General features: G+C 41.3%; 2 protein-coding genes across 6 annotated transcripts in view; one reads left to right on the top strand and one right to left on the bottom strand.

Annotated features, from left to right (window-relative positions):
• Positions 1–25,984, top strand: part of SPIRE1 (spire type actin nucleation factor 1) — a 168,376-nt gene that overhangs the window by 18,496 nt on the left and 123,896 nt on the right. The window lies entirely within an intron of this gene.
• Positions 14,444–16,493, bottom strand: LOC109577822 (S-methyl-5'-thioadenosine phosphorylase). The gene has a single exon (XM_019986689.2). The coding sequence runs from the start codon at positions 16,491–16,493 to the stop codon at positions 15,642–15,644; it is 852 nt and encodes a 283-aa protein (XP_019842248.1). The 3' UTR covers positions 14,444–15,641.

Raw genomic sequence — 25,984 nt, 5'->3', positions numbered from 1 at the left:
CAGCTAGAGGTGGCCAGGCTACAGCGGTAGTTCTCCAAGGACAGTGGGGTTCTCCAAGGCTCTGGGGGGTTCTGACACCCTTTTGTGGTCAGATTATCTTCAGAGTATTACTGAGACATTATTTGTCCTTTTACTCTTATTCTGTCATGAGTGTGCAATGGTGTTTTCAGAGGCTTCATGGCTGCACGACCTTGACTGTCCTATTGGAGTGGCTGCAGAAGAGCAGGTGTAGCTGGATTTTATTAAGCATAACCTTTTACCACCCCTTTCACTATTTTATTGACTTTCTTTTTTTTGCCACCCTGAGTGGCATGTGGGATCTTAGTTCCCCTGCTGCTGCTGCTGCAAAGTCGCTTCAGTTGTGTCCGACTCTGTGCAACCCCATGGACTGCAGCCCACCAGGCTCCCCCGTCTCTGGGATTCTCCAGGCAAGAACACTGGAGTGGGTTGCCATTTCTTTCTACAATGTATGAAAGTGAAACGTGAAACTGAAGTCGCTCAGTCGTGCCCGACTCCTAGTGACCCCATGGACTGCAGCCTACCAGGCTCCTCTGTCCGTGGGATTTTCCAGGCAAGAGTACTGGAGTGGGGACCAAATCTGAGTCTCCTGCATTGAAAGCTCAGAGTCTTAACCACTGAACCACTCGGGAAGTCTATTTTTTTGGAAAATTTTTAGCGTTTCTTTCTATAAAAATGTTACATGTATTAACATATTTAATAGCATTATTTTTCTTTAATCATTTTATTAAAAAATTTTATTGGAGTGTAGTTTTACAATGTTGTATTAATTTCTGCTCTACAGCAATATTATTTTTGAACAATTTAATTTGAACAATTCAATAAAAAACTCTCAGTTTTAATTTCTGATACAGTAAATGTTTGATTATAGCTCATAGACACAAAAGCTCCTTGGACTCCCTGGTAATTTTTGAAAGTAAAAGGGCCCCAAAACTAACCAGTTAAGAGTTGGGGTGGGTCTGGAGAGCAGAGGGACTTCTTCCTGAGAAATGGAGTTGAGGGTTGGGAGAGGTCAAACCAGAGCCCTAAGCTGGGTTGGTGGAAAGCGAGGAAAGCCATGGCATGTGGATGAAGCCAAAATTTTTTACTTTAATAAGCAATTTAACTTTTTCTTACACTGTTGTTTCTATTTTTTTGAATATATAATTTATATACAGTAGAATTTAAACTTTTTAGTTAAAATTCTTTAAGTTTTGACAAATACCATCACTACAGTCAAGTCTTATCATCCCCTAGGGTCCCCCCACTCCTCTTTGTTGTCTTCCCCCCATCCCCAGCCCCCCAATAACCACTAATCTGTATTCCGTCACTTTGGTTTTGGGGAGGACCTGTAATGTACACAGTGTGTTACCTACCTTGGCCTCCTCTCTGGGAGTGGTCATTTATAAACTGTCACATGACTGACCTGTAGTTGGAATTTTCTTGTCAAGGGAAGTGGTTCCAATTCACAGTTTAGGAAAACTTTCACTCCTAGTTTACAAGTTTTTCCTTCTGCCATTACTTAAATACTCTTGCGGGTGATACTCTTATATTTGAAGAAAAGGCTAAGCACTTAAAAATACTCAAACATAAAAAAGATTGGAATTTCAAAGTATCTTAATTGAGACTTTTTCCTTGTTTTTAGCTTTCTAAATTTCATTCCATTCTGTCTTCTATTAACTACAGTTAATTATGTAGCACTCAGAGGCCCTTTCCCTTTAGCAGGCAAGAAGGTTGAATGAGTAACCAGAACAATCCTGTTCTGTTCTCCTTGATGGATTTGCTGTATTTTATGTGAAATTGGTTAAAGTGTTATATGAAGTTAGATAACTTTTGTTGATCCTTTAATCTTGATAGAGCTAGTTCGTAAAAATCATAGCATAGCAGAAAGTGTAAGCTTTACTGAGGGGAAGTATGGAAAAGATTTATATTCCTATCTTAGAAATAAAGTTCATATTTATGAAGTTCAAATAAAGTACCATATATAAGTACTTACTATCTTTCATTCCCACATCTTTAAAAAACACTTTAGCCTCCTCTGTGCTGAGTACTGTTAGATACCTTAATTTAATCCTCACAACCAGGTTATGAAGTGCGTTCTATTACTAATGAAAGCTGAGGTATGGCGAGGTTGAGGGACTTGCCCTGGGCTGTACAGCCAACGTGTTGCACAACCACCTCTCTTAGCTCTTTTCTGTTTGTCTGAATCCAATCCTTGGTTGTCTGCATCTGCAGAACGCTGACAATTTTGTGCCCATAAAATTGTCCTTGTCCTTTATGTTTCTCACCTGTGACTCATTTGGTCTTGGCCTTATGCAGTGAGGGAATACAGTCGTGTTGGATGGAAACCAGACAAAGAAGGAACAGACTCTGTCTATGAACCCCCAGCCCCACTGTTAAGTGAACACAGTCTGTACTGGAGCAATCTGTGAATTAGTCTGATTCTGAATTACTCAGAACGACTCAAGAATTTTGCTGCATATTTGAACCTCCTGGGAAATCGCACCTGGAATTAGTCTGCTTTGTGGGGAAACCCAGAGCTTTTGGAAATGAACCAAGGAACACATCAGAGGTAGTATTTGGACTTATTCCATTCTCGTTATATACAGATTTTGACAGAAACTGGACTATGTGAAAATTTTTCATGTTCCCTGCTGCTGCTGCTGCTGCTGCTGCTAAGTCGCTTTAGTCGTGTCCGACTCTGTGCGACCCCGTAGACGGCAGCCTACCAGGCTCCCCCGTCCCTGGGATTCTCCAGGCAAGAACACTGGAGTGGGTTGCCATTTCCTTCTCCAATGCACGAAAGTGAAAAGTGAAAGTGAAGGCGCTCAGTCGTGTCTGACTTTGTGCAACCCCGTAGACGGCAGCCTACCAGGCTCCCCCGTCCATGGGATTTTCCAGGCAAGAACACTGGAGTGGGGTGCCATTGCCTTCATGTTCCCTGAACAGCCTAAAATAAACTGCCAAAGGTAGTATGTGGGTGCTGACTGCTTTAACAGAGTACAATACAAAATAAAACAAAAAAACCCATTTTTGTTTAAAAAAAAATTTTTTTGGCTGTGAGACTTGTGGGATCTTAGTTCTCTGACCAGGGATTGAACCCAGGTCCTCAAGTAGTGCAAGCGCAGAGTCCTAACCATTGGACTGCCAGGGAATTTCCCCATTTTGTCTTTAGCTGAATTAGCCCCTGTACTTTGATTTTACATCTGGCTCATGTAGACTCACAGTGATAATTTGATGAGTAGTCCTTTTTTAAATTGACATTTGATAGCCCTGAATTAATTTCAAAAGTAACTGAAAAATTAGCATGAAAGAAGTATGTAATATTTTTACAGAAATATTTGCGTAAACTGTAGCTGCATAGTGAGCCTGTTTTATATGGTTGTAAAATTAGTATTTGATACCAAACTAAGTAGATCTAAGAATATCTAGCGGAAATATAAAGGAATTACTATCAACCTACCCTTTTATTGGAAGGCTTTGTCTGATCTAAAATCTTGATATAAGTGTTTATAAATAGGATTGTGTGGCAAGAAGTTAAAATGATATGTGTTCTTTAAAAGGGTTGGGAGGGTAAATGTTATTTAATTGTTGGTGACAACAGCATTTTCTCCTTGGTCAGCAAGCTGAAAGGAACACAAAGTACACACATTCTGCTTCCTCTTTTTGGATTAAAGACCTCAAACATGCCTGATTTTATATGGCTGTTTGATTGACATTAACTTATATGGCCTGGAAATTGGTTTGTGTGTCCTTAGGGTAAATTGTGTCTACCCATGAATTGTTACTTCTGAGTGTCAGTACTAACAGAGGTTGGTAGTGAGATATTGATGATGTGATAAATAGTTAAATCTCCAGTTAGATTTTGTGTATCTTCATATGCAAACTGGAGCCATTGTGGCAACTCCTCTGACTCTCTCCCCTGTCTCCTCTGTCCTTTCTCTCTCTTCTCCGTCTGTCTCAGATAATATTTGTTACCAAAATGGCCTTTCTCTGGTAGTCATAGATGTCTTAAATCCTGGCAACATTGTTTGACCATAGGACACAAAATTTATAACAAGTAGTGTTCCTTTGTACAGTTTTTACTGTGTTTGAAGACCAGTGACAGTTGTACTCTGTCTTGCAAAGGATTTCAGAGTAACCAAATTATCTGAGATTAAACATTTTATTCCTGAAGGAACAGAAAATTTACCTTTCAAGTAATTTAAGCACTTCTAAGTACTTGGATAATAGAGTAGAAAGTTTTCTTAATAATTTGCCTTATCCAGGGACCAGGTCAATCTGCTTTAATGAATAGCTTGAATTTTAAATGTTTTTAAGATGAAACAATTTTTTTTTTATTTTGATAGGATCAAAGTGGGAATGGGCTCGACTTTTATTTTCTTTTCAAAGTACCTTTATTCATTTGTAGAAATTGCTTATTGTATTTTATATCACAGATACAGAGAATGTAAAAGTAACTTCATACTCTACTGTCTAGTTATAATGACTGTTTAGAATATTCTTCTAGACATCTCTTCCTATATGTACATGGTAGAGGTGATTTACCATTGAGCATCCTTTATGTGCTGCTCTTAGGAGTACGTGCATCTTTACATAAATGACAAACTTGGCTTTAAGGAGTCAGCCAGGCTGATGGAAAGGGTTTAGACATGAAGTGGAACTTTCCAGGCAAAAGGACATCATTGTGAAGTGTCAGAGAGCAAGCTGTTTTTGAAACTAACAGAACAGCAGGATGCCAGCATGGTGTGTGTGAGGGGAAGGTGTAGGAATTGGAAGGGAACAAGTGATGCCAGTTCTCTTTTTTAATGTTAGATCAATGATTTTTTTTTTTTTAATTTGAGTCTGCTGGCTCTTAGTTGCCAAGTGTGGGGTCTTCATTGCAACATGTGGAATCTTTAGTTGCAGCATTTGGGCTCTTAGTTTTGGCATGTGGGATCTACTTCCCTGACCAGGGATCAAACCCTGGTCCTCTGCATTGGGAGCATGGAGTCTTAACCACTGGACCACCAGGGAAGTCTGGTGCAAGGGCTTATATGCTGTATTAAAGATTGTATGTAGGTCTAGTTTCTCCTCAAGGGAAGAAACATTTCTTTCTGAAATTTTCTTCTGTTTCACAGGGTCATTCTTCATTTGCTGTTTGCATGTAGTTTGGCAGGGAAATGTGAATACGTATATACATTTCATCAGTTAATACATCATTTTAATTGAACTATTTTTGTAATCATATCAGTAGAGTTGCACGAATAGGTTTGGGAACAGACCCAACTGATGTGTGGTAAAAGTTCAGCTCCCCTACCAAGTAACCTGAATGCACTGATGACTCATGTCTAGTAGTTGTCATGGAGATCAGTCAGTCTGGTTGCTAGAGGACTGGGAACTGTGAGATAGGTCAGTCAGCTAGATAAAGGCTGCTTAAGAGAGCTTCTGCTGTTTCGAGTGGTGTCTTTTAACATCTTCCCTCAATTTGGTAGAGGTTTTACTATATTTGGAAGATATTTAAAAGATACTTAAAAGAAAAATTTGGTATCAGTAAATATGGGTATTAGTGTTGTGATAATTACCTAATGTCTTTTGATGATTAGTGTTTGTTAATTTTTTGTTAGAAGTTTACTAAAATGTAATTCACAAACTTTACAAGTCAACAGACCATTTTAAAGTGTGTGACTCATTGGTCTTTGGTATTTTCACAGAATTATGCAACCATCACCACAATCACTTTTAGAACATTTTTGTCAGCTCTGAAGGAAATCGGGTGCCATTAGGTATCTTACCCATCTTCCACCCTATCAGCCTCCAGCAATTCAGTTCAATTCAGTCATTCAGTCATGTCTGACTCTTTGCGACCCCATGGACTGTAGCACACCAGGCCTCCCTGTCCATCACCAACTCCCAGAGTTTACTCAAACTCATGTCCATTGAACTGGTGATGCCATCCAACCATTTCACCCTCTGTCATCTCCTTCTCCTCCCGCTTCAGTCTTCCCCAGCGTAAGGGTCTTTTCAAATGAGTCAGTTCTTAGCATCAGGTGGGCAAAGTATTGGAGTTTCAGGTTCAACATCAGTCCTTCCAATGAGTATTCAGGACTGATTTCCTTTAGGATGGACTGGTTGGATCTCCTTGCAGTCCAAGGGACTCTCAAGAGTCTTCTCCAACGCCACAGTTCAAACGCATCAATTCTTCAGTGCTCAGCTTTCTTTATAGTCCAGCTCTCACGTCCATACATGACTACTAGAAAAACCAACCATAGCCTTGACTAGACGGACCTTTTATGGCAAAGTAATGTCTCTGCTTTTTAATATGGTGTCTAGGTTGGTCGTAACTTTTCTTTCAAGAAGTAAGCATCTTTTAATTTCATGGCTGTGGTAACCATCTGCAGTGATTTTGGAGCCCAAGATAATAAAGTCTCTCACTGTTTCCACATCTATTTTCCATGAAGTAATGGGACCAGATGGTGATCTTAGTTTTCTGAATGTTGAGTCTTAAGCCAACTTTTTCACTCTCCTCTTTCACTTTCATCAAAAGGCTCTTTAGTTCTTCTTCGCTTTCTGCCAAAAGGGTGGTGTCATCTGCGTATCTGGGGTTATTGATATTTCTCCTGGCAATCTTGATTCCAGCTTGTGCTTTATCCAGCCCAGTGTTTCTCATGATGTACTCTGCATATAAGTTAAATAAGCAATATACAGCCCTGACATATTCCTTTTCCTATTTGGAACCAGTCTGTTGTTCCATGTCCAATTCTAACTGTTGCTTCCTGACCTGCTTACAGATTTCTCAGGAGGCAGGTCAGGTGGTCTGGTATTCCCATCTCTTTCAGAATTTTCCACAGTTTGTGGTGATCCACCCAGTCAAAGGCTTTGGCATAGTCAATAAAGCAGAAATAGATGTTTTTCTGGAACTCTCTTGCTTTTTCGATAATCCAGCGGCAATTTGATCTCTGGTTCCTCTGCCTTTTCTAAAACCAGCTTGAACATCTGGAAGTTCATGATTCACGTATTGTTGAAGCCTGGCTTGGAGAATTTTGTGTATAACTTTGCTAGTGTGTGAGATGAGTGCCATTGTGATAGGTTGAACATTCTTTGGCATTGCCTTTCTTAGGAATTGGAATGAAAACTGACTTTTCCCAGTCCTGTGGCCACTGCTGAGTTTTCCAAATTTGCTGGCATATTGAGTGCAGTACTTTCACAGCATCATCTTTTAGGACTTGAAAATAGCTCATCTGGAATTCCATCACTTCCACTAGCTTTGTTTGAAGTGATGCTTCCTAAGGCCCACTTGACTTCATATTCCAGGATGTCCAGCTCTAGGTGAGTGACATACCATCGTGATTATCTGGGTCATGAAGATATTTTTTGTATAGTTCTTCTGTATTCTTGCCACCTCTTAATATCTTCTGCTTCTGTTAAGTCCATACTGTTTCTGTCCTTTATTGTGTTCATCTTTGCATGAAATGTTCCCTTGGTATCTCTAATTTTTCTGAAGAGATCTCTAGTCTTTCCCATTCTATTGTTTTATTCTGTTTCTTTGGGTTGATCACTGAGGAAGAATTTCTTATTTCTCCTTGCTCTTCTTTGGAACTCTGCATTCAAATGGGTATATCTTTCCTTTTCTCATTTGCTTTTCGCGTCTCTTCTTTTCACAGCTATTTGTAAGGCCTCCTCAGACAGCCATTTTGCTTTTTTGCATTTCTTTTTCTTGGGGATGGTCTTGATCCCTGTCTCCTATATAGTGTCACGAACCTCTGTCCATAGTTCAGCAGGCACTCTATCATATCTAATCTCTTGAATCTATTTCTCACTTCCACTGTATAATTGTAAGGGATTTGATTTAGGTCATACGTGAATGGTTTAGTGGTTTTCCCTCCTCCTTCAATTTAAGTCTGAATTTGGCAATTATTTTCTTCATCTGTAGATTTGCTTATTCTGGACATTCCATGTAAGTGAATCATATAATATGCAGTTTTGTGTTACTGATTGTGATTATCATTTAACATAATGTTTTCAGGCTTCATCCGTGTTATGGCGTGTATCAGTACTTCATTCAAATGAATGGATATACCGTATATTTTTAATCTAATCATTAGTTGGTAGATGTTTACATTATTTCCATGTTTGAATAATGCTCTTACAAACATTTCTGTACAAGATTTTGTGTGGACATAAGTTTTTATTTCTCTTGGGTATATATGCAAGAGCAGAGTTGTTGGGTCAACTGTTAACTCTGTTTTAACTTTTGAAAAACTGCCAAACCATTTATGAGAGTAGCTCCAGTATTTGACAGTCCCGCCAGTAGTCCTTGCTTAACACCTGTTGTCATCTTACTTTTTTATTCTGGCCATCTTGGTGGGTATGAAATGGCATGTGGTGATATGAATTTGCATTTCCCTGATGACTGATCAAGTTGAGCATGTTTTCATGTGCTTATTAGATGTTTGTATATCTTTGTAGAAATGTCCATTTGGATCCTTTGCCCATTTTTAATTGGGTTGTTTTTTTTACTATTGAGTTGTAACAGTTCTTTATGTATTCTAGCTACAAGTCCCTTGTCAGATATATGATTTGCAGATATTTTCCCCCATTCTGTGGGCTTTCTTTAAATTTTTTGATGGTATCTTTTCAAACACATAAGTGTATTTTTGTTTCAATGATGGATTTACTTTTTTTTTTCAAGTTCTCATTTTCTTTTCTTTTTTTTTTTAGCTCAGACACATAAGTTTTTAATTTTGATGAAGTCCTGTGCTGTGCTTAGTCAACTCAGTCATGTCCTACTGTTTGCGAACCTGTGGACTGTAGCTCTCCAGTCTCCTCTGTCCATGGGGATAGTCCAGGCAAGAATACTGGAGTCGATTGCCATGCCCTCCTCCAGGGGATCTTCCCAACCCAGGGATTGAACCCAGTCTACTGCATTGCAGGCGGATTCTTGACCATCTGAGCCACCTTCTGTTTTTTCTTTCTTGTTTTGGTGGCATATCAAAATCCATTGGCAGGGACTTCCCTGGTGGTCCAGCGGTGAAGACTCTGTACTTTTACTTTTGGAGGTGTGGGTTGGATCTTTGGTTGGGGAACTAAGAGCATGCCACATGGTGCTGCCAAAAAATAAATAAAAATTAATTTTTGGATATGGTATTAAGTAAGGATCCAATATCATTCTTTTGCATGTGGGTATCTAGTTGTTCCAGCACTGTGTCTTTTTTTTTTTTTTTTAATAAAACTTTTACATGGGAGTATAGTCTGTTAGCAGTGTTGTGATAGTTTCCGGTGGACAGTGAAGGGACTCAGGCACACATATAAACATGTATCCATTCTCCCCCAAACTCCCCTCCCATCCAGGCTGCCACATCACATTGAGCCGAGTTCCCTGTGCTATGCAGTAGGTTCTGTTGGTTATCCATTTTAAATACAGCAGTGTGCACATGCCCATCCCAAACTCCTTAACTGCCCCTTGCCCACATCCTTCTCCCCAGTCCCCACAAGTAAGTTCATTCTCTTAAGTTTCAGTGCTATATCTCGAAGATACTTGAAGAGACTATTTTTCTTTATCCCTTGTCAAAAATCAGTTGATCTGATTCTATTATAAATGGAATCATTTTCTTAATTTCACTTTTGGATTGTTCACTGCAAGTATTTAGAAGTACAATTGATTTTTGTGTGATGATCATGTACCTTGCAGTCTTGCTGAACTCATTTATTAGTTTTATAGTATCTCAGTAGATCCCTTAGAATTTCCTATGTACAGGATCATGCCATCTATGAAAAGAGATAGCTTTACCTTCTTTATTTCCAGTTTGGATGTCTTTGATTTCATTTTCTTGCTGTTTCTTTTTAAAAATTGTTTTTATGTGACTCACAGGCCAAGGGTAGAGTGAATCCCCAAATTCTTTAGATAATTTCCTCCAGGTCTGTTTTGTGAGAGAATATTTAGATATTTGAATACTGAATCAGGGACTTTATAGATAATCTTTATATAATTTATATTTCAAGTAGAAATATACATTTTTTTGTGTGTTGGGACAAACTTTAGTTTGGTCGTCTTGTTCTGTTGCTCTGTCATGTCCGACTCTTTTCAACTCTATGGACTGCAGCATGCCAGGCTTCCCTGTCCTTTGCTATCTCCCAGAGCTTGCTTAAACTCATGTCCATTGAGTCGATAATGCCATCCAACCATCTTGTCCTCTGTCATCCCTTCTCCTCCTGCCTTCAGTTTTTCCCAGCATCAGGATCTTTTCTCATTAGTTCGGTCTAGTATAATTGAAATTTGAGCTGTTGTTTTGTTTCCCCTTAGGATCATTTTCTATTTAGAGTATCAAATTTATTGCAAGAGTATTTTCTAGAATATAAGATTGGTGCCTGACTTTGTTTGCTGGACTCCCATGGTTTTATTCATAAAGATTTTATATGACATAACTGCTTATTTTCTTGAGAAACAAAGTTCATGAGGCAGTTTTATTGATGTGAAGATTGTGGCCTTCACATCTGTGGATAACTAATAAGCACCTTGCCTTGTGGTTTGGATTATTATCTGAGGGAAGCTTTCATGAGTAAATAGAAATGGATCTTAGAAAAATGAAGAGTTGTGAAAGGGAGGAGGAATTAAAGGTAAACAAGTCAGAACTTTCCTTAATTCAGCCATCGCTGGTTGAGCTCTTGCTACGTATGGACTCTGCTGGGCATCAGGACACAGTTCTGTCCTTGAGAAATCTTGTTGCAAGAGAATTACCTTTATAAAATGAGTAAAAAGAATTGTTGCTTTATTAGGAATCTTAACAAAAGGCTGCACAGTGAAGACTTTATGTAGCTGAATAGGAGACAGAGCCTGAACTTGTTCAATCAACCACTGTCTTTCCTAGTTTTACTTTTTCCTTCACGTAGGTTTTGAATTCAGACACTTGGTCAGTCCTGAGGCTCTCCCTTGCTTGCTACTTACGCAGCGTAGCAGATAAGCACAGTGTAGCAGTGGAAGGTATTTAAGAAGAGTCTCTGAAAGAATCTTATAGCGAATACAGTTTATAGGTTATAACAACATTTAATAAAATAATCAAAATTTCCTTTTTAAAATTCTTTAACTCCCTCATCCCTCTAGCTACTCTGGAACCTTCCACTTACCCCACCCCACCCCTCCTCCTTCCCTGAAGGCACACTTGTCCTTCACCTTCTCTTTCCTCTGCATTTGTTCTTTCATTTCAACTGATATCTAGATTCTCCATTCCAAAGGAGTGTCCAAACAAGAGTGCTGACATCTTGTTTCCTTTTCCCTTTCCTTCTTCCTTCACATTGGTCCTGGATCTTTCTTTCTGTTGTCTCAATTCTGCTCCTCAAAAAAGTTAGAAACTGTTACCTAACAAGAGCTCCTGTGCCTTCGGTGCAGAAAGCCAAACTCTTGACAGTGGGTGTTTACAGCAAAGGATTTATTTGCTGGTGCCAAGCAAGGAGAGCAGGCAGCTCATACTCCAGAGACCCACACTCCCCAATGGCTTTCAGGGTTTTTAAAGACGACATGAGGGGAGAGGGTTGAAGGCTGCACAAGCAGCTGGCGGACCTTCTTCTGATGGGTTGTTGTGAGGTAATGGGGTGATGTTCCAACCAATCTGGGTTTTGCATGCTGCAGTCAGCATGTGGTCATCATCCTACACCTGGGTGGGGGTCTTAGTTTCTACAGAACATCTTACAGGTATGCATCAGGGTCTAACAACCTGTATTCCTTCAGGAGGAGCTTGGACAGTAAGGTGACTTGCTTATCCTAATCATGAACTGCTAGAGCCTGCTCTTTGGAATTTGGGGAAGGCCTGGGAGACTAAAGCCTTCTTTTTTCCTTCTATAAATAAGAATTGGGACACAGGGGCTTTTGTCCCGGGAAGGCCCCACAAGGTTTTGGTTGGATTCAGTCCTATTTTTTCTTTGATAGTTCTTAATCCTGAGGGGAACAGGGGGCAGGACAAGAAGGGGAATAAAATTTTGTAGAGAGAGAGAAGCAAGAGAACTTAGTTTTAGGGGGAATTGGCTTCTGCCAGACTGGCAAAAGGAGAACTCTTCTTAGATAGTGGGGAAGAGTGATGCTGTGTGTGTGTATATATATAGGTGGCTGGGGATAAGGTAATGCATCCTATTCTGTTAGATTTTATAAATAAATAATTGGAATCACATTAACAAGGCCATGCCCACCAGCCTGTCCATTTTGCATTGGTGGCATGGTGACTGTGTGAATGTGTCTCACTTATTTTAGTATGAGGTGACCTTCTACCCTTTAATCCTGTGGCTGCCCCCCTACTTCACATTCAAGCCCAGAGAGGTAAAATAGGAGAAAATGATGCTTTTAGGGGTGTGGCATAAAACTGGAGCCTGGGCACTGGCCCTAATTTAGTACATGCTTTGGAGAGAAATACTCCCTCTTTACTCAAGAGGCAGTAGTACCTGTTTTCTTAAACTTATTTATATGAATTTTGGTTTATTAAATTTAGAATTTCATTTTTCCTTCAGCATGGCTAATTAGGTAGTTAATACCAATGTAATAAAAATGAGCAAGACAATATTTGTATTATTTGATACTTAGTAAGCTGTTTATAGATACATTCTATTACTGTTATACAGCTTACACATGAACTAAATTGAATAAATTAAAAAATGGATCAATAACCTGTAATTGTGAAACAGGCTTAGAATCTCATGGTATGGACCAACAGGTGTGACCTTTAATTATAATTGCAGGTGTTGTTAGAAGTGTCCACTCTTGTTTTTGCAGAGGCCATAGCTACCAGATCTGATTTTACCTTGGAAAGGGAGATTGGCAGCATGCTTAGAGCAAAGGAGCTGGCAAAGAACTGAAGGAGACTGTGAAGCCTCTTTAAAATTTTCATTTAAAGAGCTTGTTTTCTGTTTTAAGTTCCTTTGTTCTGGACAGGACATGGGCCTTTTCAAGACTGGGAGATTGGGAAAATTCTGCAACCCATGACAAGCCATAAAAGGTTGCTAAGGAGATTCCTGTGAGCAGGGGCAGTATTTAAATGGTCTGTTACTGAACTCTTGACTTTAAAGGGAGGAAAAGAAAGGAGGAGGGTGCTTTTATTTCACTCCTTTTAAATTTTAGGAAGCATGCAAAAGCAAGAGTCTTCTTTTTCCTTAAACATAGAATCACTTAGTTTGGATTAAATTAGTGTGGTGTTATTTAACATTAAAATATTTAAGTATAGGACATTGAGAAAAGTGCATGAATCATTAGGTTATAGCAGCTTCATGAATTTTTACAGATAGTGATAATATTGAATTATAATGTCACTTAAATATACTCTATTATTATATGTGTCTTTGAAAAATATTATCTTAAAATATTCAATTTCAAGTGACGATCAAAGTGATAATTTCAAAGCATTACAGGTTTTGTTTAGTTTTTATTTTTAAACTGCATGTTGCATTTCCTCACATTCTTTCGCAGTCTCCTGCTTGTTAAAAGCTAGGGGAAGAATTTCTTCCAGGAAGGAAGGAATAATTTTGTTTGAAAATGGTTTAGAGCAGTGCTGTCCATTAGAAATATAATGGGAGCCACATGAAAAACAAAATGAAACAAGTGAAATCAATTATCATAATATATTTTATTTAACCCAGTATTTCTTTTTTTTTTGTCTTGTTCTTTGTATTTATTGAGGGGTAGATTTTGGTACAGATTTTTCTTCAGTGAGAAGAATTCTTAAGTTGTCTTAAGAATTAAGAAATGGGACAAAAGTAAAAATTGTCTAGGACTTCCTTCTTTTATGGACAGATGCCAGAACTGTTTTTCAGAAGTTCATTTTTATTTTTATTTTTTTTTTAATTAACTTATTTATTTTAATTGGAGGCTGATTATAATATTATGGTTGTTTTTGCCATATATTGACATGAATCAGCCATATTAATGCAGTATTTCTAAATTATCATATCAACATATAATCAGTATGAGAATTATTGATGAACTATTTTGTATCTTATTTTCATATCAAGTCTTCCAAATCTGGTATGTATTTTAACTTCTCACTTTGGGCAGCCACACTTCCAAGTGCTCAGTAGCCACGTTTGGTTAATGGAATAGGGAGAAAGGAAATGTTTAGCAGTTTGAAGGGACCAGAAAAGTTTTAGTTCTGAATTATCTTTGAAACAATCGTGAGGCTTAGCGGGGAGGCCGTTAACAGAATGTTGAGGGGCTTGGTTAAAGCCTGGTAAAGCAGGAGATGGCTAGTCTCAAAGACACTGGTTCCAGGCAGGTGAGGGAAGGGATCACAGGCGTGAACAGCTGTGCTAGTGGAGGAAGTGATTTCAGGGGCACTGAGTCAGAGTCGATGGCCAAGCCCTGGAAGAAGCTATGGAGGGCTAGAGTCCTTTCACAACATACATTTCTTGAGCCCCTGCTGTGTCTAGGCTGTCTTCAGGATTTGAGATACACTGGTGAACAGAACAGACAAAAATCTCAGCCCACAGATACTTTTTTTTTTTTTTTAAGCTTCCACTTTTTTATTTAAAAAAACTCAACTCATGTAAAATAATTCATCAAATCATGAAAAGGTGTAGAAACAAAAAGTCAAATACCAGTTTTAAAAATATCTCACACACTATAATGTGTGTATATGGTCTCTTAAATAATTTAAGATTAGCTCCATATTAAACACTCAGCTTTTCTCACATTGTTGCAAATCCAAATACTGTTCTAACCATACAGTCATTAATGGCCTTTTTAACAATATAAAGATGGAACTCAAACAGAACTCCTCTTAGCAGTGCCATTTTAACTTCTGTTGCATTACCAAAAACAGTGGGTTTTCAAGAACTGGATCTTTCTAATCCCATTTTTATTTCTACAACTTCACTATTCAATTATATTCATTGTAGAAAAATGTGAAGAAATGGAAAAAATAAAATAAAAAATTATCCAGTATCCCTCTTCCCAAATACAATAACAGAAGAGTGCATATATTTCTTTCTATTCTTTGTACATAACTATGTAGAATTTTAAAACAAAATCAGTATTGTAAAATGCTTACACATCCTCATTCCATATTATACAGCAACAACGTCTTTTGTACATTATGTGCAGCTATGATGTTCAGTTGGCTGCTTCACAGTCTAATTAAGAGCTTAACCATGATTTACCTCCATTTGTTAGATATTCAGATTGTTTTGAATATTTGCTATGATAACTATGTTATACATCCTTCTTTATTCATAATTATTTATATGTATCTCTGATAATTCCTTAAAGATAAATTACTAGGAGTTTAACCAGCACAAAGAGTATTTTTTAAGCCTTTGATACATTTTACCAAACTGCCCTCAAAAAAGACTATACCAACTTACAGTCACACCAGTAAATAGTCTAAGAGCTTTTCTTCTTCAAATTCCTTGGCAGCACAGGAATATTACTGACTACCTTTATTGTTACAAATTTAATAGGGGAATGGTGAAAGGTGTCTTCTTTTTTTTCTTTTCTGGAAGTGTAATTTGCTTTCCTTCAATTATTTGAAGCAGTCCAAGTCTTTGAGAAGGCATCTCTGATGAGTGCAATGTCTTATCACTTCTTCCTTGGGGAGCAAGGGCATGAAAGCTGCATATCTTTTCTATGTTTTCTCAAGCAGGAATTCCCAAAAGGACTGGAATTTCAAAGTCTCCTGGGCAGCCATGCTGTTTTAATGTCTTGGTAACAAAACAGAAAACTGGGCCATTTTCTTCATATTATGGAGGGTTTCTGACCATTCCATGGATCCTATCTGAGGTATGGTAGTGAGAAGTAAGCTTTTGGCTTTATTGGCATTTTCTTTCAGGGTCTTTAAGACCCGGTCCACTGAAACCGCTTCCTCATGCTCCTTCCAGCAATCATAATCTGTTGCCATGGCGATACTTTCGTAGCAAATTCCCGCCTCCTTAGCAAGAACCACCTCTGGAACTGTGGTCATGTTGATAACATCTGCCCCCCAGGTCTGGAACATGATGCTTTCTGCCCGGGAGCTGAAACGAGGTCCCTCAATGGTGATCACTGTCCCTTTTGAGTGGCACTGGAGTCCTAACTTCTTAGCAGTCTCTATGAGGACCTCTCTTGTTTTAGGGCAGAATGGGTCAGCCATTGGAATATGGCACACTCCTCTGGCACAGGAATGATTTCCATCATAGAAGGTCTGAAGCCTTCTGGTAGTCCTGTCAATGAACTGATCAATAATGATGATGTCGCCAGGCTGAATCTCTTCCTTCAAGGAACCGCAAGCTGTGGTCACTATGACATGTGTGCAGCCCTCCTCCTTCAGAGCCCAGATGTTCGCCTGATAGTTGACTTTCGAAGGCATGATGGTGTGCTGCCTCCCATGCCTTGCAAGGAGGACGCAATCAACATTCTTTATCTTCCCCAAAACTAAGGCATCAGAAGGCTTGCCAAATGGAGTATCCACATATTTTTCGGTTCTTCCTTCTAAGATTTCTGGATCATCCAGGCCTGTTCCACCAATTATTCCAATCTTCACGGCAGCGGGAGTGGCACCTGAGGACATGTCTGGCGAGGAAGGAGCGGAGGCCACGCTCTGAATGCAGGCGGGGAACAGAGCAGCTCAGCCCACAGATACTTGCATTATACTTGAAGAAGATAGAGAATAAATATGATAAGTAAAGGTTAGTATGTGGAAGGTTATGTGTATGTTGGAGAAAAGTTGTATGGATAACTGTGATGGGGAGCATGGTGGTAGTAGTGATGGTGGTGGGTTTGTACTTTTTAACAAGGTGATTAGCATTGACCTCCCAAAGTGGTTACAGATGATCCAAGTCTTGATGGAGGTTAGGGAGCAAGTATCTGGAGAAGAGCATTTCAGACAGATGGGATGGTACTGTTCTGGTCCTAAGGGTGGGGATATACCTGCTGAAATCCCTAGATGGCCGGAGCCCAGTGTGGTGGGAGCAGAGAGCAATGGGGTACCAGATCACAAAGGCAGTGCCTCTCAAACTTTAATATGCATACATACCCCCAGCGGTCTAGTTAAAATCAGATTCTGATTTGGTTGGTTTTGAGTGGAGTCAGAGATAAACTCTCAGGTAATGCTGCTGCCAGTGGACCACACTTTGATTAGCAAGGATGTGAGACCTTAAAGGCCATTGTCGGACTATATGAGTTTTTTGACGTCACTGAAGCAATGTGGGGAGACAGAGAAGAGAAGGGGCTTAGGGCTGAGCCCTGGGATACTCTAGCATTAAGAGAGTGGTGAGATGAGGAGACACCAGTAGAGAATCGACCAGAAAAGCAGAAGAACCATTAGAGGGTTGTGTCCAGGAAACCGAGTAAATAAAGTCTATCCAGGAGGAAGAGATCTGCTGCATGAAATATTTAATAGATAAGTAAGATGAGAACTAAGAATTGATTATTGAGTTTAACAATGTGGTGGTTACAGACAAGTGGTTTTGGTGTAGTGGTGTGGGGGCAAAAGCTGTACTAGAGTGAATTTAAAAGAAGAAAGAAATTGGAGACAGTAAACAAAGCTTATTGAGGCATTTTTCTGTAAACTGTGGGTTAGTTATCTACTATATGACAAATAACTCTGAAACTTAGTGGCTTAAAACAGTAAAAATTTGCTCTGCCACCATTTCTGTGGGTCGAGAATTCAGGAATGGCTCTTGTGAGTGCTTCTGGCCCAGTTTCTCAGGAGGTATTAGTTAGGATATTGGCCAGGGCTGCAGTCATCTGAGGGCTCGGCAGGGCTGGAGGCTCTCTTCCATGGCAGCTCCTCCCGTGGCTGCTGATGGGGCCTTGGTTCATCACTGAACAGGCTCCCCAGTTGGCAGCATGGCAGCTGGCTTCCTCCCAGACATGTGATCTGAGAGATCCAGAGGCTAGACTGTCTCTGATGACCTGGCTGTAGAAGTAACAGGCCGTCACCTGAGCTTTTTTCTGTAGATCCCGGGGACACTGGGAGGGACTGTGTAAGAGTCAGGGAGCCAGGCATGGGGATCACTGGGCCACCTTGGAGGCCGGCTGACCCTGGGCAGCAGGGGAGTTGGGATGAAAGCTGGAGAGGAAAGTGGGAACCCAAATAGTTGCTAGCTTTGATTTATTTTTTATTAATAATATTATTAATAAAATTAATAAAAGAAGTAACTGTATTTGTACCTTGATCCAGGAATGATTCAGCATAGACGGGAATACTGCTGGTGCAGAATAGAGGGGAGAATTATCCTTGGGGGGTGGGGGTCGAGCACAAATGAAGGCCCTGGGAATTGGAGTCACACAGGGTGAGGACGGTCCACGCAGAGTAAGGAAGACAGAGAAGATGTGTATGGAAGGTGTTCAGGACGGTCAGACGTGATGGCGGCATTTGTGGATGTGCTCTTCTCAGGACTGCAGCCCTCACAGTGTCCTTGGCACCAGGGTCCTTGTTGGTGCTTGAGGGATGGGAGAGGAGGCAGGAAGATGGTGAGGTGGGACAGTGGGGCAGTCGATGGGCTGAGGAAGTGTTGGTGGCTTCTGGGCTGCATTAACCAGCCATGTAAGAGGCAGGATTGTAAACTTAAATGAATTTAAAGCAAGATCAGTTGGTATAGTTTTTTGTTTTACTCCAGCCACATTCACTTGTCAAAGGCAGGTGGTGAGTTGGTGAAGAGTGGGGTTTAAGCAGAGTGTGGTGTAGCCAAAGAAGGTGAGAGGGTCAAAAGAGCACAGGATTGGTGATCATAAGTCCTAGTGGGGTCAAGAAATGATTAGTCAGATCCTAGAGGGAATAATGGCACCCCACTCCAGTACTCTTGCCTGGAAAATCCCGTGGATGGAGGAGCCTGGTGGGCTGCAGTCCATGGGGTCACTAAGAGTCAGACACGACTGAGCGATTTCACTTTCACTTTTCACTTTCATGCATTGGAGAAGGAAATGGCAACCCACTCCAGTGTTCTTGCCTGGAGAATCCCAGGGACGGGGGAGCCTGGTGGGCTGCCGTCTATGGGGTCGCACAGAGTCGGACACAACTGAAGCGACTTAGCAGCAGCAGCAGCAGAGGGAATAAACTGGAAAGCTGGAGGGGCACCCTTGAGATGGGGGTGATGGGTAGCCGCACTTTTGGGGAGAGAGGAAGTCGCTGTATTGCCATGGTGCTGGCTGGCTGAGGTTGGGTGGAAGAGACCTTACTAGAGCAGAGGAGGGGCCAGGGTATGAAGGGTTCCTTTGACACCACGGAGAGTGGAGGGGGAGCAGGACAATGAGGCAGCAGGTCACGTCCTGGTGCTGAGAGGAGTGTGAATGTGGTCTGGGATGGGAGAGGGAGAGCAGGAGGGCTTCAAGGAGAAGGCACAGAGGAGGCAGGGAGAAAGTGAAGAAGCACCTGGGAAGCAAGGAGCATGTCTTCCCAATTCCAGGCCAGTGATTGAGAATTGTTATAGAAAGGCCAGCCAGGGCCAGCACTGCCCTTTGGGGAGATCAGACTCAGGTTAGAGCAAGCAGGGAAGGGGGAGGCTCAGAGAAATGAAGGTACAGGGAACCCCTAGTGTGCATGACAGGAGGATTCCAAGAGTAGGGAGGAGAGGGCGCTGACCTAGAGGGGGGCCTGTGGAGCCCTGTGGGATGTGAGGTGGCGAGATACGTCATGGGGCCTGTGGCTTCTGTCCCCATTGCTGTCAGTGGAACACGGGCAGGGGGCTCTTAGTGCTGGTGCTCTCATGGCAGGTGAAGTGCCGGGGCAGTGGGTGCTGGAGAGGAGTAGTTGGGGCTTCCTGTGACACTTGCACGTGGGGACCCTGCTCCTCCCTGGCTGTGGAGCCAGCAGCTGCTTAGGGAAAAGATGAGCAGCCCTTCTCTCCTCAGTAACGTCCAGGTTGGTGAAGTCAGACTTCATCACTTGAATTTGCCGTGTTGGTGAACAGGCTTTCAGAACAAAGCAGCACTGATTTCTGTGGTCTGAATACTGCCACTTGGCCAGTTTTAAGCTATCAGAAGTTTAACCAGCCAGCTCCAAAGTTCTGAGATTTTGCACCCAGGCTCCTGACCAGCAAGGTGGGCTCTGCTATATTCCTTATTCTGTGGGGCTGACTCCTGTCTTCTCTTTGAAATCTTTTTCGCCCCATTGGGAGCTCTGGAGTTAGGCAGGCCTGGGACAGGCTAATCCTCAACTCTACTTTTTTAAAAAATTTTACTTTTTTATTTTTGTCTGTGCTGGGTCTTCGTTGCTGCTCAGGCTTTTCTCTAGTTGTGGCAAGCAGGGGCTATTCATTGCGGTGGGCGGCTTCTCACTGTGACCGCTTCTCTTGTTGGGGAGCACTGACTCATGGGCTTCAGTGATTGTAGCACTTGGGCTCAGTAGTTGTATCTTCCAGGCTGTAGAGCACAGGCTCAATAGTTGTGGCTCATGGACTCAGTTGCTCTGCAGCATGTGAGATCTTCCTGGACCAGGGATCAAACCCCTGTTTCCTTTGTTGGCAGGTGGATTCTTTACCACTGAGCCACCAGGGGAGCCCTCAACTTGGCTTCTTTATAACCCTTACCTTAGCCCCAGTTTCCTGTCTGTCAACCAAGGGTTTTACTGTTTGTCCCGGCTGGCCTGGGTGGCTGTAAGGATTAAAGAGATAAGGTAGGGAAAAGTGCTTCCACAGTTCCTGGGATGGCAGATGCTATTGCTAGAGTTATCATCATCATCTTAATGTAAAGCTTTTTTGTAAAGAATTCACAAGCCCGAGTATATACCTGTATTTTCACATGCAGATGCAGGAGAGACTGCAATTAATGTTTTGAAGGGCAGTTTATCACACATTGAAAATGATGGATTTAATCCATTAATTTTACTGCTAAGAACTTTTCCAAAGAAAATAACTCAATGTGTATAAAAATGTAGCAAGAAGATATTTATTTAAAGCACTTAATTTTTTTAAAATTTTATACTAGAACATAGTCGATTAACAGTGTTACGTTAGTTTCAGGTGTACAGGTAAGTGATTCAGTTATAATGCAGCACTTTTTATAAGAGGAAAGTTAGCATCTGTTTAGATGCCTCACTGTAGTGTAGCAGAGGACTCTACAGTATTAAAAATAAATGGATGGAATAGAATTGTTAATGTGAAAAGATGGTCTCTATGGTATAAAACAGGTTATAAAATAGTACGTACTTAATGATCCAATTTTTATTAACAAATATGCACAGGAAAAATACAATAAAACTGTTAACAGTGAGATATATATGATATATATATAAAGTTCTTTTGTTTTTATTTTTTAATGTTGAAAATATATTTTTAAAAAGTTAGGGATTATGCTTCCATTTATTGGGTCATGTTTTTCATTAAATTTTTTTTTTCCATTTGACTATAGTTGGTTTTATTGGGAAAGGGCACCTGGGTGGAGAGCAGTAGGGTAAGGGAACCCAAGAGAACTGCTCTGCCGAGTTTGTCAGCACATGTGTCTCCTCGGACAGTTCATTTCCGAGTGTTAGACAAGAGCCCAGTTTCGGGCCCTGGAAGGGGTCCTCCTTCTTGCAACAAATGGCGACTCTGGTGGGGACTCTTCTTTACTGAGACTGACATCCTGACCACTCGGGGTACTCAGGGGCCAGCTTGCCTGCCAATGGACCAGACCCAGCGGCCACAACTGAGATCCTTTAGTCCCTTGTCTCCTCCTGATGTGGACAACTGGCCAGAGTGCCCTGACCAGTAAGGAACAAGAGACTTTATTGACCTCTCTCCCTTTCCCTCTCTTTTCTCTCCTTGACCCTTCCTATCCTTCCCCGTTTTTCTAGTCCCCCGGTCCTGGACGCAGGAATCTGGTTGAAGGGCCCTCAGCCTGAGTTGAGGATTGGAGACTGATCACCTCCTCTTGACAGAGAACTCGAATTCTGGTTCTGGTCTGGTCTGATTCCTGGTACGGCCGAGTTCCAGTTCTCCCTTCTCTGGAGGCCCAGGGAAAAGTCCCATAATGCCTGGGTATCTGTAGGTGGCATGAGACGTCTGTAAGGCCACCCCTTTTGCCCCCCCTCTCCTGCCTCCTCCCCCTTCTTTCAACCTGGCTTCCTTTCCTCCCTTGAAGTCTTTGATGTTAGTACTTGGATCTGAAGTTCTCTGTCTCTATAGGAGGTTTTCTGAGAGACTGTATTCTTGTATTTAAGGGCTTCCCTGGTGGTGCAGAGGTTAAAGCGTCTGCCTGCAATGTGGGAGCCTAGGTTCAATCCTTGGGTCGGGAAGATCCCCTGGAGAAGGAAATGGCAACCCACTCCAGTATTCTTGCCTGGAGAATCCCATGGACGGAGGAGCTTGGTGGGCTACAATCCACGGGTAGCAAAGAGTCAGACACGACTGAGCAACTTCACTTTCACTTTCATAGTTGATTTTTATAGGGGCTTCCCTCATAGCTCAGTTGGTAAAGAATCTGCCTGAAGTGCAGGAGACCTGGGTTCGATTCCTGGGTGGGGAAGATCCTCTGGAGAAGGAAATGGCAACCCACTCCAGTATTCTCACCTGGAGAATCCCATAGACAGAGGAGCCTGGCAAGCTACAGTCCATGGGATCGCAAGAGTTGGACATGACTAAGCGACTAAACCACCACTACATAGTTGATTTACAGTGTTGTCTGAATTTCTGGTGCAGAACAAAGTGATTCAGTCATGCATACATACATGTATTCTTTTTCATTATGAGTTATTAGGGAATCATGGGAGTATAGTTCCTTGTCCTATACAGTATAGGACCTTGTTGTTTATTTTATATATAGAAGTTTGTATCTACTTAATCTCAAACTCCCAGTCCTTCCCTTACCCCTCTCCCCCTTGGCAACCACACAGTTGTATTCTCTATATCTGTGAGTCTGTTTCTGTTCAACAAATTCATTTGAATCGTATTTTAGATTCCACGTATAAGCAATATCATATGGTATGTGTCTTTCTCTGACTTCACTTACTATGATAATCTCTAGGTTCATCCTATAATGTTCTTTTTGATTTCTTGTATGTTCTGAGATTTACACTGGATGTGTTTTGCTTTTGTGATAAGAGATATCATGGGTGTGTATTTGTGTGTTGGATGGGGAGGAGGTATGTGAGGTGAGCATACACCTTGTTTTCTTGTTAGTCCCGAATGACTCTGTTTGTCCCATCTCAGGCCCAGTCCTGTGACTGAGCTGGTGATGAGAAGGGGGTGCAGCGAGCCATGCTCAGAGCCTTAGAGCCTGACCACAGGCCAGTAACAGTTTAAATGATTCCCATAAAGTTCAGCGTCCTTAGGAATTCCGATGATTTTCACTAGTAGAGAAAATCAAAATAGGGCTGTGGAAAACACACCTTTTGAGTCAAGGTGACTCAAAAGAAAAGCATGTGAGACATGAGGGAAAGTGAGCAGTTCCAGGCCTTTCTAAAAAGAGATGCTGTTTCCTTTAAAGTCTGTCCAGGAATATTGTTGAATTAGCACAGTCCATGTTCAAGAAACAGGACCTTGTGATTGTCACAAGTTACTCAAGCAGTTAGAAAGCAGGAAATTTGATCTTATGTAAACCAGTGCATGAGTCACAGTTCAACAAGTACAGTAACAAAGCCCTGAGATCCAGTGTGGTTCTTATATCAGATGACTTCTCAGATAATTAAAATATTTTCTGAAATTTGTTTACCTTGACCTAAGTAAAAAATAAGTTTCATGTCTTAACAAAGTTATATTTTATTCCATTGTTCAGCAGATGTGAGAGGAAGTCATGTTTTTAATTATGTGTATAGTACTAATAGAAGTGAACATTAGCATTGTTAATTGTGAAAGTCAGGTAATTAAAGGGAGAAAATAATTGACTGGTTTTAGTAAAATAAGCAGCCCAGGAAACAGGTTAGACCAGGGGAGAAGTCCTGAGCTAGGGGGGCACAGAGACACCCATTTCCCCTGCCCTTCATCCCTCTTCCCCCTTTTTGTCCTACTCACCCTCCTCCCTCCCTTCCTGTATCTCTTTCCTTTTCCTTCATTCTACAGGAAAGCTCCTACCCTGTTGGACACCATTCTCGTCATTGAGAGCATAGACAAACTTCTGCTCGAGTGGATTTACTTTCTGTTATCTATAGCTGATAATATGCAAATAAATGTATATAAAATAACATGTGGCATTGAGTGCTAGGAAGGAAAATAAAGGAGGCCAAGGGGATAGAGCATACGTGGACGGGGGTGGAGTGGACAGAGAAGAGAGGGTGTATTTTGGAAGTGAAGTCTCTTTTATGGTGACAGTGGAGCAGAGATCAAATGAGGTGAGGGAATAAGCCAGGCAGGTGTGTGAAGACCTGCAGGGAAAGGTTCCAGGTGGTCACAGAAGGTCAGGGAGGCTAGCGTGGCTTGGCGAGCTGGCGGTGAGGTCAGCCAGGTAGCCGCTTGCCTGATGCTGCTGCAGGGCCCAGCAGCCACAGGACATGCTTACCCAGCGAGCTGTGTCTGTTACAGCAGCAAGTGCTGCTCTCACTGGTACAAACACAGATGCACCTGTGCAGCAGAGATTTATTGCAGGCCTACTGCATATTCCCTCTTCAGTTCAGTCACTCAGTCATGTCTGACTCTTTGCGACCCCATGAATCGCAGCACGCCAGGCCTCCCTGTCCATCACCAACTCCCGGAGTTCACTCAGACTCACGTCCATCGAGTCGGTGATGCCATCCACCCATCTCATCCTCTGTCGTCCCCTTCTCCTCCTGCCCTCAATCCCTCCCAGCATCAGAGTCTTTTCCAAGGAGTCAACTCTTCGCATGAGGTGGCCAAAATACTGGAGTTTCAGCTTCAGCATCATTCCTTCCAAAGAAATCCCAGGGCTGATCTTCAGAATGGACTGGTTGGATCTCCTTGCAGTCCAAGGGACTCTCAAGAGTCTTCTCCAACACCACAGTTCAAAAGCATCAATTCTTCGGCGCTCAGCTTTCTTCACAGTCCATTTCTCAATCCAGCTGACATATAATATAATTGTATTATTACATACAGGTCACTTATCTCGATAGTTGGTAATGCATGAGATTTTTAATCGCATTTCTGAGTTTTTCTCTTATTGCTGATTTGTTGTTGGACATTTGTTTTGTCCTCTAGGATTGTTAGCAAACATGATTTAAAAAACACATAAAATGTACTACCTTAACCCTTCCTAAGCTTACAGTTGAGTAGTGTTAACTGTGTTCACATTGTTATGCAGCAGGCCTCCAGAATATTTTCATCCTGTAAGTGTGAAACTATGAACCACTACCCAGAAGCCCCCTTCCCACAGTCCCTGGCAACCACATTCTACTTTGTGTCAGTATGAAGTTGACTGTTTTAGGTACTTGATATAAGTGGGATCATAGAGTGTTTGTTTTTTTGTGATTGGCTTATTTCATTTATTATAATGTCTCAAGGTTCATTCGCGTTGTAGCATGTGTCAGAATTTTTTTCCTTGATAGAATTGAATAATACTCCTCTGTATGTATGGACCACGTTTTGTTCATTTATTTATTGGTGGTCACTTGGGTTGATTCCCCACCTTGGCCATTGTATCAATAAATAGTACTGATGTGGATGTGCAACCATTGGAGAGTTTTGAGCAATATGATCTGGTCTGTCTTTTGTTCATAAAAACAGACTGCACTCTGGTTCTTCTCTTTCTCAAGCAGAAATCTTGTGTTTATTTCTACAAATTGTCTAACACTCAGACATATGAGGAAATAAATGATGGAACTAAACACTGAGCTGCACACCCTGGAGGCCATTAAGTGACTTGTGTTGTGTCAACTCACACATGTATTGTGTCAGTGGTCCTTTACCATTGGGCATCACAGACCTCGTGGTGAAAATCTGAAAAACATGGAACTGTGCAGAGTTATAAAATAGAATGAGATTAAAACTCTAATCTTTTTTTTTTTTTTTGAACTGCCCTTTCCTTCTTAACTGGAGAGAGGAAGGGGTTTTTATCTCATCTCTGATGTTGCTGTCTGTGTGAGCTAGGATGCTTTCAAATGCAAGAAACAAAAAGTAGGTCAGCCTTTTATGTCTGTCTGTATGTGTATATGTGTGTGTGTTCATAGAAGCACATTTACATGTATACATACAC

The sequence above is a fragment of the Bos indicus genome, chromosome 24, assembly GCF_029378745.1.
Source record: "Bos indicus isolate NIAB-ARS_2022 breed Sahiwal x Tharparkar chromosome 24, NIAB-ARS_B.indTharparkar_mat_pri_1.0, whole genome shotgun sequence".
Taxonomy (NCBI): domain Eukaryota; kingdom Metazoa; phylum Chordata; class Mammalia; order Artiodactyla; family Bovidae; genus Bos; species Bos indicus.
Note: the sequence above shows the minus strand (reverse complement) of the source record. Positions and strands in the feature narration are given on the sequence as shown.